Source organism: Hipposideros armiger, unplaced genomic scaffold (assembly GCF_001890085.2).
Source record: "Hipposideros armiger isolate ML-2016 unplaced genomic scaffold, ASM189008v1 scaffold_45, whole genome shotgun sequence".
Classification (NCBI taxonomy): Eukaryota; Metazoa; Chordata; class Mammalia; order Chiroptera; family Hipposideridae; genus Hipposideros; species Hipposideros armiger.
This window is the reverse complement of record NW_017731395.1, coordinates 2,602,547-2,616,983: the sequence shown is the minus strand read 5'-3', so window position 1 is coordinate 2,616,983 and position 14,437 is coordinate 2,602,547. Positions and strand designations below refer to the sequence as shown.

The following is a 14,437-nucleotide window of genomic DNA, read 5'->3' as shown; positions in this document are numbered from 1 at the left end:
ATTAATCTCCTGTAGCATAAGCATCCCAATATTCAATAAAATAGAACATCAGGGAATTATGTATTATAATATTAAGAGGCTTAATGAAAGAAAAGTCTTTCTATGAGTCTGTTAAATATATCTCTTTAATGTATTTTTTCTTTCTACCTTTTAGAACTTGAGTCTGTTGACGAAGGACTGCTACAGTTTTGTGCCAATAAATTGAAATTACTCCATCTTTATGAATCTACCAGTCAGTTAAATTCCCTTGATTTTCATTTAGACACACCATTCTCTGATAATGTGAGTTATCCTTTTATACAAAATAATTTCTGTTTATGTTTAATTTTTTAAATTGGTGGCGAAGAGTAGAAAATCAAGAATTTTTATGAAGTGCGAGGGTGTCTTTTCTTTACAAGACTTCCTGCTGGCTCCCTCTGCCTTGTGGCTAAATTTATATTATTCATGCTAGAATATTAAATTTTATGTTAATCCATTGAGACCACCTGAGAAGCGTTTGGTTTTGCTCAACTTGTTTTTTGAGGTTATTTCTTATAATACACTCCTGGACAAGGTTTGCCAATTAAAATATATTCGGTTTACTGAAGTTGCAAAATTTTTAAATTTTTTTTTTTTAAGGGAAACAAAAATGATTCTGCCAAACAGAAGAGACTTTTTCTGTGTTAGCAAACTCATACAGCTTGCTCTTCGTGTACTATGTAATGAAATACATTTATAAAATACTCTGTCTTACAGCAGAGTGTTTAAAATAATTATAGTAAATGTTCTATGCTTTGGTTCTATAAAACATAAAAAAGTGACAGCACCTTGTAATTTTAATTACAGTGCAGTATTGTTCATTTCTGAGGACTGTATATAAAATTTTTACTTTCCATACAGAGAAATTAAGTTTCTTTAATAGGGAACAGAGAGAAATATATCCTCTCTTTCCTTCATTACTGTGTGACCTTGGTTTTATGTCTGGCTTCAAGGTCTCGAGTCTTCTATTTACGTAAAGGGAAGTTATTATCAAAGTGATTTAGTCATCTGTCAAGTGAATCTGAAAATTATCTGGCATATCTGAAAGTTAGTGAAAGCCTTTATTTTATACTTGTACATGAATAAAAATTTTTTAAACAAAAATTAGAGATCATTTTCTCTCTGTAATGGAAACAAACCACTCATTCAAACATCTTTTTTTTATCTTTGGGATTATAGATGGATTTTATAAAGTATTGTAACAATAATCTATTCACAGTAATATTCTGTGATTGGCATTATAAATGACAAAGCCATTTTTTCAGGATCTTTCATTTTTCTGTCTACTTCACCAAGAGTGTAAAATCATTGCAAGCAACAGGAAGGTTCAAGTTGATTAACGTATGTCTATAGGAGTGCTTAGACATTTCATAGGTTCTTCAATGCCTGATTTTTCCATGAGATCCAAACTGTCTCTCAACCCATCAAAGAAAGTTAAATACATGGCTTTAATCATGCCCTATAGAATTACTTTCACTTGATAGCCCTAATATAGTGTGCCAAGGATAAAAGAATTACAAAATTTTAAAAATCAGTTGGCAGTTTATTCTTTTTTACTCTTTTATTTTTAAAGCACTTTTTAATAATTAAAACCATATTTTGCTGTTGGCTTGTTAGATCCTTCAAAACATGTGCAGTCAGCTCCTAGGCTGAATGGCTGATTTTGTACGCACAAAACCAAAATTAAAATCTGAAGTAATTCATTTTTGCTGTCTCTGGGACACAGTGCATATAAGCTCCTGAAGTAAATTCAGTGTAGCATTGAGCTTCTGGTATGCGTTCAGTAGCATTTCGCAGTTTACCACTTCTTTTTCAAAGCAGCAGACTTCAGGGCTGGCCGAGTGGCTCAGTTGGTTAAGAGCTCGCTCAAGAGTTTGAGCTCTGAGCAACAGCGGTTCGAGTCCAGCCCAAGCTGAGCAGCCACTGAGCTGCCAACAGGTGGCAGGATGGCTCAGCTAAAAAAAAACAAAAAAGAAAAAAAAAACCAAAACAACAACTTCAAAGCAGCAGACTTCAGTAAATAAACACAACTGTTGAAGAATGCAGCTGTAATCATGTCACATGGGGGAAGGAAGTTTTGCCTGCTATGGTCAACTTGGGGTCTTTTAAACGAGTGTGTGTGTGTGTGTGTGTGTGTGTGTGTGTGTGCGCGCGCGCGTGTGTGTGTGTGTATGTACGTGTACTTGTCCCCGATTTAGAAAACTAATAGAAGTATCCGGCGATGTTTCTGCACGTATGGTGTGTAAAACGAGTTGGAAAGGCTGGCAGGTTGTATCTGTGAGTTTTCAATCTCTGTAGCCCTAAGAGCCACATAGAGCCACATATGTAGATACAGTGAGGCTTGTTTTCCAGTGTTTTCTTTTATAGTGTTTATGCTGCTTAATAAATAAGGATTCAATGTCTTATTCAACAGTTCTTGAATTTCCTTAGAATCACAAGAGTAGCAGTTGACACCGTTAAATTTTTTTCTGATTACACACTAACACATTTATTAAAATTCAAACATTTTAGAAGAGTATAATCTCAAGTAACTTTCTAAAAATGGTACTTTTAGTAACATGCAGTGTTTCTAGATTAGCTTATTTAAATAACCTAATGATGAATGGAAGACCCCAGTTTTAAGTAGAGTAATTTGAAAGTTAGGTTTTAAGCAGAGTACATGATAGCTATCCCATGAATTAAAAAGTCATATTTTGCTTATCATCTTGCATTTCATTTCAGATGATGGGGTTGACATATGTGGCAGATTCATAGAAAAACAGTCTATTCAGAACTTTTCCCCCTATTTTTAAGGACTTGGCTGTGTTACTAAGGCTTAAAGAGCAAGAACTGCTTAAGCTCCAGACATTATTAGAGAAGTACAAGCAAGAGAACACCAGGACTGCGGTCCGATTTTCTGATGATGAGGATGGTGTGTTGCCCATAAAAACATTCCTGGAATATTTAGAATGTGAGAAAGATGCGATCACCATAAAGAAGATAAGTGAAGAGGAGTACGTGGCTTTAGGTACGTGGGGTCATAAAGTGCTCGTGGAATTGGGATCCTTCCTCTTCTGGAAGCAAGCGTGGGAGGCGCTTACAGCGTCCCCAGGATGCGGTTGGTTTTGAAATTAAATTAACCAAAGAACTAATGTATACTTCTCCATCAACAAAAGATACTGTGGATATGTAGGTACTATATCATCCAAGCTGTGTCAATAAGCGTACTTAAGAGATGGTGTTAGATGTGTAATGAGTTGCCTTCTGTGTTAATAAATCAAGCAAACCGAACCATTGATGTCTTCCCTCTCATATTGTTTGGTTCCTCTGAGGGTCTAGGTTGCAATTCAGGAAGATGGTTAGTCCATATGGTAAGTAGTCATTGGCTAATGCATTTTGTTTTGGTTTTACTAGGCAGTTTCTTTTTTTGGAAGTGTTTGCATGGAGAAAGTTCCACTGAGGACATGTGTCGTACTCTGGAGTCAGCTCGACTTAGCCCTCAGCTGTTGTTGGTAAGGTATTTTGTTGCTGGATGTTGTTCTTCCTTGAATGTTATCCGGAAGCGTCTTTTTTTTTTTTTTTTTTTTAACCAGTATCTAAAGCATATTATGAGACATACATGAAAACCTTCTAAAGTCATCAAAGAATATTTCAATGAAGAATATTATTTTATTTTTCTCATTCCTTGTAAATGATGACAAGCATATTCCATGGTTGGCCTAAAATAAATTTAGACTCTGACATGCATGTGTGCATTTACAATGGACTATGATCATCAGTAAAAAGGATCACATGAGAACGATAGAAGATCTTAGAGAACAACATTAACTTCGCTTAACGCAGTACAGAATTATCAAACGTTCCCAAGCTTTGAATATATGTTAGGATTTAATCTCTGTGCTATAAGAAATGTAGGTAAAAGAGTCATCCCATGGAAAAAATTACAGCACTACATTTTTGTCCTTCCAGAAAAGGGGTGAGGGAAGTTACCCACCATCATCAGCTCCACTCTTTCTACCCCCCACCTGCGCATATACACATTAATACTGTTTCACACAATTAATAGTTATAAGTGGGAAGGGCAGGGGGAACTTCTCAAAATAAAAGACAAAGCCCTAGAATTAAAATAAGTCATTGAATATATGATAAGACCAGCTTTTCAGAAAGCCTGCTTGCTAAGCCGTGTGGCCTCAGCAAGATAAAGCGCAGGGGTCTTGTGTCCCCAGCAGCAGTACGCATCCTGCTGACGTCTTGCACATCCCCAAAGCCGCTCATGCCAGTGCCAAAACAGAAGCTGGTAACATTTTTCTGAATTCTTCTATTTTAAATCGTTTTTAAAGATAGTAGATAAACTTCTATTGTACGGGGGGGTGCCAAAAAAATGTATACACATGACTTGTATTCATATTTTGTTATCAGTATATATTGAGGATTACAATTTTGATATAGTTTTTTTCCTTCCTTAAAATGTGTATACATTTTTGGGGGCACCCTCTGTATTAAAAGAGTATCAGACTTTTACATATAAAAAATCATGACTAGACAGTCTTTCAGCAAAGTGCATTATTAATGTTAGGAAGACAATCTATTTGAAATGCGTACTCTTCCTATTTTCTGGTTATAATCTGAATGTTATAAATGGTAATTTTATCAGAATTATGTTCATGAAGAAACTTGATACTTTAGGTTGTATCAATTTTTAAATTTGCACAGTTTTCTGAAGTACTATATCCACGGATTTTTCTGTCAAACTTACATTTGATATAGTCACTGTTTTGCTACGTTAGTGTAGTACAGATGACAGCTGATCGTTTTTCACGTTTAAAACTTTGGAATTACCCTCAGCAGGATTTCATCAAGTTTGAGATTCTGTAAAACAAACTAGTTTTCAGCAAAGACTAGAAAATAAGACTCATCCAAAAGACTGACAAAACAGGTTTCTTTCAAGTGGAGAAAAGCAAGGCCGATGGATGCCCCCCTCACGTTCTGTCAGCCAGCGTGTCCTCTGAGTGAAGGGTAAAGCACTGGGGACTTCAATATTGTAGCAGGATACTTTGCTAAACGTACAGTCCTTAGGTATTAAAAGCATCTCCCAAGAACCCGTAGGATTTTCTCTTTCATTCTTACATGCACATTTTAACAAGTAGTAGGTACTGCTTGACTTAGAACAGAGGCATTAACTAGATTTCCGCTCAAGGTTTCTATTATTCTGAGTCTGTTATTCAAATATCACCTGATAATATGTCAGTATGTGACCCCTATATGTGAATAACATATTCACATTTAGAATGTGTGAATCTATGATACGAAAATTCTCATTATGAGTAATATAATGTGATATTCCTTGCTGATACGTTTTGAAAGGATATCTTATTTTGTATGTACTAGTTACGGAGAGAGTTACCCTCTATACGTGTATACTATCTTGTCCTGTTGTGTATGTCCATTATGTTTTTGTGTGGTAGCTTAATTTATCTCTGGATTCTGTTCTTCGATTATTTTTCTTCTTTCACCTTAATTTTCCCTGAAGTTTAAAAAAATCTTTCTGTTTGCCTGTAAGTGATTCCAAAATTGTATCATTGTGTTCTGCCGGCCCTTGTGACATTCTCCGTTTCACAGTGATCTCCTGCATACAAACAAAAGCTTAACTGATTGGAATTTTTAAAGTTTAAGAAAAAAACAAGAAAAACACACACTAGGCTACAGGCAGAGATTATCTGGTTGGGTGAGAGATTGAGAAGGACTGACCTAAAGCAGAGGACAGGTTTTTTGGTCTGTTTCAGCATTTGCTAAAGGTGGTGGTCGATTGGGGGAGGGGTTAGCTGGCTAGAAAAGGAGAAGAGTTCATAGTATGAACTCTTAGAGATCGTGGAGATCTAAGGCATGGCATTTAATTTGTCTGCATATAATTTAGTCTAAAATAACCCTTGGGGTGGCCAGTCTTTCTGAGCACTTTGTCCTGGGAGTCGCCATGGAAGCCAGTCAGATGGACTGGCCACTTGGGGTTCAGTGGAGCAGGTGCCCCTCCCACTTCCGCTCCCTCTCTGTCATTTCCTGAGCCTGTAGGGGACTGATTTCCTCCGCCAGGGCGTCACACTACTGTGCATCTTAGGCCATTGGGCAGCATACTGCTTGCGTGACACTCATGTAATGTAAGCAGTCCAGGCCTCCTACAGACCCCGACACTTAATGTGACACTGTGCCGTTCAGCTTTTCATTGTCCCCGAATTATCTGTGTACAAATTCTATAAATCTAAAAAATGCCTCAAATGTAAGTAGATACACTGGCTCCTAGGCATCTTAAAAGTCACTTACGTTGATTGAAGTGTTTTTGTTTAACATCTGTTTCTCATGACTTGTTAGCGATTTAAATTTGGAGTTGGATGGTTTTACCTGCCTGCTCCCCACGGCCAAGTCCACTGCCTTTGTGTGACCAAGACCCACGCCAGGTCTCAGCTCTGCTCCAGCTGAAACCCGTGGCTGAGTAGTGTCCTTCATGATACAGCAGGTCCTCGAATAACATCCTTGTGTTCATCGTCATTTCGTTATAACATTGATGAGATGCTGTAGGAATCTTAACTCTTGTTTATATGTTAGCCTGTTGTGAAGTTGGTTTTGTTATATGTCGTTTTGCATAAAGTCGCAAAACCTATTGATGATGTTAGGTGAGGACCTTCACGGAGGCTCCAGTTGGAAGGCAGTGCTTAAACCAAAGAGACGAAGATGATGGAATTTAGATCTCTGATAGATGATAAAGAATTTCTTAGGGAGACGAGGGACCTTGTTCTGCCTTTCATGTCACAAGCTGTCACAACCAACCATTTCTTTCCCAGCCCAAGAATCACTCACATGTGTGCACTCTAGAAAAGTGCAAGATTTTGTTTATGTTAAATATTTGTTTTAGACTGAAAAAAGCTTTAAATTTGATTGCAGTCTCTGCTCCTGAGTGTTTGGCTTTCTAAGGAGAAGGATATTCTGGATAAACCACAGTCCATCTGCTGTCTTTATAGGATGCTGTTACTCCTGAGCAAGATGAAAGGTAAAAAGCTGGGGACACTGGGAATCAGCCTCCTTGGTAGGGACTGTGGGCCGATGCCCTCTCAGTGACAGAGCATAGTGCTTGAAATGCCCCAGAAACAGGGAGAAAAGATAAAAGGAGACTGCAGTACACACCATATTTTACTATAGAGATTCTTTTGTGTATAAAGAGAAAGCTCTTGATGCATTTGAAGTGCGCGTTATGAACACTAAGTTTATATTTTGCGTCATCATAAAAAATAGTGTGGTATGAACAATGTATTTTTCTAACACAGTGAAGCAATTGAGTCAAACGGTCTTTGGTAGAGTTCATATTTTCCTTACTATTTTCAGTCTGATTAAAACAATAACCTATTGGGCTGACGGGGTGACGCAGTTGGTTGGGAGCGTAAGCTCTAAGTGGCAGGGTCACCGGTTTGATTCCCACATGGGCCGGTGGGCTGCGCCCGAGCTGAGCTGCCGATGGCAGCAGGATGGCTCAGTTGGTTGGAGCGCGTGCTCTTGACAGCGGGGTTGCCGGTTCCACTCCTGTGTGGGGTAGTGGGCTGCTCCCCCCCCCCCCCCCACAACTAGATTGAGGGCGGCGACTGGACTTGGAACTGAGCTTGCAGGGCGCCCTCTACAGCTAGGATTGAAGGACAACGGCTTGACTTGGAGCTGACGGGTCCTGGAGGAGCACAGTGTTCCCCTTCCCCAATTCCCCAATAAAATCTTAAAAAACAAACAAACAAACAACAAAAAAAACCAATAACTTATTGAAACATTCACTAGTAGATTTCAGCAATGATGAAAATCTAAATTCGATTCAGAGGCAAGATGGCTAACAGCATGAGCAGATGGAATATGCTGGTTGATTTTCTGGTTCATTCAGGAAGATACAGGCACTTTGCTGGGGAATTTAGTTTTATCACAGTGTCTAATGTGAAATTTTGCCCCCCTCCCCCCAAAAGCCGAGAAACTAAGAGTTTCTTTTTGAACTTTGCCTGCAGTGGCCATCGATGACGCCTGGGACTCCCAGCCCGTGTCCCCGTGGTGGCAGCAGATGCGCACGGCTTGCATTCAGTCCGAGAACAACGGGGCTGCTCTGTTATGTGCCTACGTGGGGCACTCTGTCGCCTTGCAGATCGCGAGCACGGTGACAGAGATGGTAATGGCAGAGGTGGGGCTTTGGCCCGCACCTGTCCAGCCTGCTGAGGGGCCGCTCTGCCCTTTCTGGGGCCACATTGTCTTTCTTCGGTGTTGTAGAACATCGAGGCTCTGAAATGCGGGTCCAGCAGGTTCTTATGTCTTTTCCAGGGAATGGAGGGGGCTGAGGGGTGCCGCCCTTCATCTGTTTACTCAGACGGCAGGCGTGCTGGGACTTAGCAATCGCTGATGGCACGGGAGAAGAGCATTCAGGTTGAGACGTGGCTTCCTGCCACTGGCTGGTGCTCGGTGCTGAGTCCCTTAAAACTGAGTCTCCTGGCTTCAGTTTCCTCATCTAAAAGAGGCTGGGGTTAGACAGCATTATTTCTCACGTTGGTTCCAGCTCATAAGTTCAACGATTGCATTCATAGCCCCCTTTGGTAAACATAGGCTATTTGGGGCATGGAGCATTGAAGGACAACTCAAGTGAGAGTTTCCTGTGGACCTTCTGCTTTGTGGTCTTTCCTCACGCCTCGGAGACTCACATTTATTTAAAAAACAAAACAAAACTGCCATCCCTTATATCTCATGGTAGATCGAATAATTTTTCTTAGGGGGTCGTTGCATTAAACTGGATGAGACACTTAAACGTAGGTCTGGGGAGAGTCACTCGCCATCGCCAGTCTCATAGTTTATAGGCTAAATTTACTGTTGCTAGCTTAAGACGTTTATAATAATGGAGAGAGAAAGAGAGAAATTTAGACACTTTTTTTTAATGTTGGCGAGTGCATGCTAAAGAGAGATCGGTACCCTGATACTGATACAGAGCTGTGGCCTGAGAGCTTCCTGAAGTGTCATTGGTTGAATCGGGGTGGGCGGGGAGGACATCACTACAGAGCCTTGTAAATGTCCAAAGTCCATCGCCGTTGCCCTAAGTCTCCGGCCCACTCCTGACCCGCATGTTCCCTCCAGCCAAGTAGAAATATTTGTGAACGGCATCCGTGTGGCGCTGTGGCGCGTACCCTGATGACCCAGCAGCCCTCCGGTTCAAAGCTCATCCACGTTGACGGTGATTCGGAATCTTGGCTGGAGTGTCACCAGCGCTTTTTCTGTCAGGTTTTGGATACTGATTCCTGGGAGGCCCTTTCTCTGGACATGGAATACTGGGAACTCCTGCTGAAACAGCTAGAGGACTGTCTCATACTTCAGACCCTGCTTCACAGCAGAGCCAGCACTCGACCCTCCAAAGTGTCGTCGCCACAGACGGAGCCACTGCCCAGGCTTTCTGTGAGAAAGCTTCTAGAAGGAGGAAAAGGTACGCTGAAATCTATCTGAGCGTTTGGACCTTTGTATCTGGGTTTTTATGATATGGGCTTTTTTTTTTTGGTGTTGTGTTTTGTTTTTTATAGCAATCACTGAAAGAATAAGGAAAGAGAAGCACACTCAGATTTTAAAAAATACATAAATAACCCACCACATACTTCTCAGTTAATCTCCTCAACGTCTGAACCTGTCAGTTCACGGCTCAGGGACCCCCAGGTGCCTCCCCCCAACCCCATCCCGCCGGCCGTCCTTACCACACAAGGAGAGGTTCTCAAAGAATGCTCCGAGGACCTCATGAGCCCTCCCTTTTCCAAGTTCATGCCTGTGCGAGGCCAGATCTTCCCCGTATACTTCACCCCACACAGCTGACCACAGTGGGTGGAACGCAGAAGCTGCTGGCAGGCTCCAGATGCGAGCCAGACCCAAGAAGGACTAGGACGGTGTGGCGCCACGCTTCTCACTAAACTTCTAGTTTCGCTTTGGGAGAATAGGATGTGTAATGGGTTTATTGTTTTCACTTTAAAAAGATTAATAAAAATATTTTTTTAATTTCTAATGCCATAAATATCAACAAGTATAACCCATACATTAAAATTCTTTGGGGCTAAGGCAGAATAGGACGTTCAAAAGCTGCTGGAACAGTGTAAATTCTGAAGCTTTGCTCTCTGAGAACTTTTGACTTTGAACCCAGCCCATTTTTCCATCTCTTGCTTGCCTGTCACTAGACTTTAGTGCAGATGAAACATCTGTGTGGGTCTGAGCCTGTGCTCGCCCCTCACGCACCTCTCCCACTCATGGATTCTAAATCTTACTCATCTTTCAAGGCCCCGTTCAAATGCACCTCCTCCCAGAAATCTCCGATGAGCCACTACCTGCAGCTTTTCTCTTCTTCCTCCTCATTTCCACAGAGCATTATCCCTCTTTTCCGATGCATCACTTTGTACTGTCCTGGAGTCACTGGGTTCCGGTGCTTATGTCTTGCAGGACCATAAGCATCTTACATTTTGAATTATCTTGCCTCGCTCCCTCTCGCCAGCAGCTCTGTCAGGCTTTGATACTGGGATGCTCTATTTCTGGGTTTATAAATACCTGGGTTTTGGGCTGGTCAAGTGGCTTAGTTGGTTAAGAGCTCGCTCAAGAGTATGAGCTCTGAGCAGCAGGGTCACCGGTTCGATTCCCGGCCCGAGCTGAACTGCCAACAGGTGGCAGGATGGCGCAGCTAAAAATAAATAAATAAATAAAAATACCTGGGTTTTTATAGATCTTTATTTAGTTAACTTGTTCTCTCATTCTTTGTAAGACCTGTGAAAGCTTTTAATTGCAAACTCACAACACCCCAGGTGCCACCTGGTGAAAGTGTGGGAACACCGTTTTAATATTAACTGACACACTATAATCGGGCTTGATTCTGGAAAGAGAATTATCAAAAAGATTTGGAGGCCAAGCATGAGAAATTAGATAACCCAGCACACTGCTCTCATTTATTCTTGCTGATAATTGTGATTTTGCTGGGAGGCGTTCTTTTTGTGGAAAGGTTTCTGTTTGAATCAAAATAGGAGGAAAGACTGAGAGAAGGAGTTTGGACCTATTTGGACCAAAATTTTCGGAAGACTGTATAAATTTGTTGTAGCTATTTAATAAACAGGATTCTTCACCTTGAATGTTTCCTGGTTTGCATTTATAATTTGTTGGACTGTATTGATGACAGCATGGCATAGCATCATGTTGTTGATTAAATGTGACTAAATTTTGCCCAGAAATATTCCATACAGGCAAGTTTGTTGACTCTTAAATGTATTGCCCTAAGAAGCGTAGTCAAGGGTCATGCTGATCAATCAGTTTTCACTTATATGAAAATGTTGTGAAGATGTTTTTAGCCCTTTGTCTATATGGCTGGTAAAGAATATTGTGAATTTGTGAACACGGAAAGTAGGCAGGATACAGACATACATACTCACATGCACTTAACGTCTCTCATATTTTGCGAGAGTATAAATGTGCCCTTAGATACCAAGGACCCCCCTTGCCCTCACTCACAAGCTGAGTTGGTGAATAGGAACACGGCCGTGGTCTCATGGCTTCAGGGGTCACTTTCAGGCTCTCAACTGAACGTGACCCTTAGATCCCTTCACAGGAAATGCAGGTCACGCCCTGTATGGACCCCCTTCGGCAAACACCGCCTAAGTTCCTTTTCTTTCTTGTCTCCAAACTGTAGGTGGCATTGCAGACAGTGTGGCCAAGTGGATATTTAAACAGGACCTCAGGCCTGAAGTGCTACGACTGGCCAGTAAAGAAAGAGATGCAGAAAACCCAGACGAGCCCAAAGAAGGTATTCCCAGAGGTTTAATTGAGGTGTCAGAGGTAGAGATGGACTTAGGAGCCATTCCAGGTAACAAATATGGAGAGATGTGAAATCAGAGTGGAGATGTGGCTGAGTTGCCAGGCGGGCAGGAATAAGGTCTCCCTGGCTTCTGACTTTCAGACTTGCTGCGCTTGGCCTACCGGCAGTTTCCTTGCAGCCTGGAGCTGGACGTGCTGCATGCACACTGCTGCTGGGAGTATGTCGTTCAGTGGAACAAAGACCCAGAGGTGAGACTCATTCTCGCCTTTGTGTGTGTTCTGCTTTCGTGCTCTACCTGTGTGGGGCCGTTTTATTGGATGACTTATTATGAACACTGGCTTTTTTCCCTTCGGGGTGTCTCCGTACCAGGAGGTGTGCTAGGCCTTTTTCTCCATTCTGTTGTATAATCCTCACAGTAAACCTGTGGGGTGCAGGTGCTGCTGTCCTCCTTACTCTAGAGGAGAGAGCTGGGGCTCAGGGAAGTGAAGCTCTTGCCTAAGGCCACGCACACCGCCAAGTCAGTGGTAGGACCAGGGTTTCAGCCTAGGTTTCTCTGTCTACAGCCAGCGAGCGTGTTTTACGTACTCCTGGTTCGGTAGTGATGTGTCTATTTTTTATTTACTTTTGAACCCTGCATGAGGGAGCACCTACCTGATAGAACGTTCTCGGTGTTATAGTGATCATGGTGAAAGCCAGAGGAACGGGCCTGATGCCAGCCTCATGTGTGACTGTACAGATAGGACTGTATTTGTTCATCACGTCTCGTCTACTGGTCTCAGAAGAAAAATTAAGGCCTTACCGTGCACAGGGCTGACTGATCCAGGCTCAGCCTCGTTGCTCTCAGAACTCCCTGCTTGTGCCCCATTGGCTCCCACTCCTGGGGACCACCCTCTCTCCCAGGACATTCAATTCAGTCTGGAGGCGGTGTGGGGAGAAGGGGCCCAGGCTGCAGGCAGGAGACCTGGATTTGATGCATGTCTGACAGGGGTCTGGGTTTGGACCAGTCACTGAATCTCTGAGCCCTTTTTTTCTCCCTCTACTCTTTATCATGCCCTAGCATGATTCTTCAGGATGCTCGTAATATAAGCCCTACCCCAAACATAAGCCCCAGTTAAGGTTGTCCGCCAGACACGACTGTTTAAATAAATGTAGATTTGTTTACATGAATACATGAATAAATGCAGATTGTTGGAGCAAAAATTTATATAAGACCTGGTCTTACTTTGGGGGAAACATGGTAGTTAGTAGCTTCACGACCTTTGCGAATGCCTCTGAGCCCTTGGTGCTCAATTTTGTCTTTAAAGTAAATGAGGACTGTACTAGAAGCTGCCTTGAAGTTTGTAGCAGTTTGTAGAGAAAATGCATGCTTAGTGCCCGACATTTTGACTCGTGTTATCATTGTCTATTATTAGAAATGTTTACATTTGAAATAAGTGGCCATTTTTCTTAGTTGTTTTTTTTTTCCTGTTGAATATTGATCTCCTTGCCCCAGTTCCACCATTTGACACACACAGCTTTATTAGGCTCAAAACAATTGAAATTACCAAAGGTGAAGTGTTCAGTTTTTGTACAGGCTACAAAATCATTTAATGAAGATCTGGGTAGTTTTACATGTTATATTTGAGTTTTACTATGTAAACTACCTTGAGTAGAAAGAGTTGAATTTCAACGTCATCCCTGGTCATTCACATTTCCCTTCACTGGTTTAATGTTTTCTCCTAGGCATTTGTCACTAAACCACTGTGTAATTTGCTTGTATTTATTATCTGGCTCCCCCACTAGAATGTAACCTCAGTAAGGGCAAGGATTTGGGTCTGTCTTGTACATTACAGTATTCCTGGTGCCTCAGACAGCCTGGTGCATAGTAGTTGCTCAATAAATATTTGTTAAATAATGGATGAGTGATATTTGCAAAGAAGTAAACCCACTGTTTTCATAGCTGTGTGAAATTCATGTATTTTTATTGAAGAGAACACTGTTACGATGTACAAACTACAGTAAATTTTGAATCCAGATGTCAGTATATATGACCTGGGGGAGTGGGGGGGTGGTTCCAGGAGTCAGTCATTATATAGATAATGTGAATGTAAGAGAAACCATGACATTATCGTATGAAAAATTACTTCTTACCTAATACTTCCATTATGGCAACATTCTTATGTAGCTTTATGCAGAAATTTATGTAAGAAATCTCCATTTGTATTTGAAATACCTTTTAAATGATAGTTTTTTTTTTCTCTTTTCTTCTCCCTTTATGTAAGGAAGCACGTTTTTTTGTTAGGTCAATAGAACACTTGAAGCACATTCTTAATGCACATGTTCAGAATGGTAAGTAAATGGGTGTTAAAAATATAACCGTTTGATTCAAAAGAGGAAAGAATCTTTAAATTCCCGTCCTGTTAAATGTTCATTTGATGGTCTTAGCACCCAACACATTGCCATGTATTGCCGTATACAAAGTACTGGCCGTTTTAACTGCTTGGCAAAATACTGTCCAGAAAAGGGAGGGGGTTTGGCAGTAACCGTCACGTCTGTCCCCACCCATCTTCACCCAAGCTGACTACTATCCCTAGATGTAAGCAAGGAGAATGTGATGCATGAATTACTGATTCC

At 41.4% G+C, this 14,437-nt stretch overlaps 1 protein-coding gene across 1 annotated transcript in view; it reads left to right on the top strand.

The window, feature by feature from the left end:
* RAB3GAP2 (RAB3 GTPase activating non-catalytic protein subunit 2) overlaps positions 1 to 14,437 on the top strand; it is an 86,159-nt gene that overhangs the window by 62,219 nt on the left and 9,503 nt on the right. Inside the window, exons 15-23 of the mRNA XM_019639591.1 lie at positions 155 to 282; positions 2,812 to 3,025; positions 3,412 to 3,509; positions 6,931 to 7,036; positions 8,025 to 8,182; positions 9,277 to 9,475; positions 11,699 to 11,872; positions 11,966 to 12,072; positions 14,086 to 14,152. Of these exons, the coding sequence (XP_019495136.1) occupies positions 155 to 282; positions 2,812 to 3,025; positions 3,412 to 3,509; positions 6,931 to 7,036; positions 8,025 to 8,182; positions 9,277 to 9,475; positions 11,699 to 11,872; positions 11,966 to 12,072; positions 14,086 to 14,152 (1,251 nt within the window). The remainder of the gene's footprint in view (positions 1 to 154; positions 283 to 2,811; positions 3,026 to 3,411; positions 3,510 to 6,930; positions 7,037 to 8,024; positions 8,183 to 9,276; positions 9,476 to 11,698; positions 11,873 to 11,965; positions 12,073 to 14,085; positions 14,153 to 14,437) is intronic.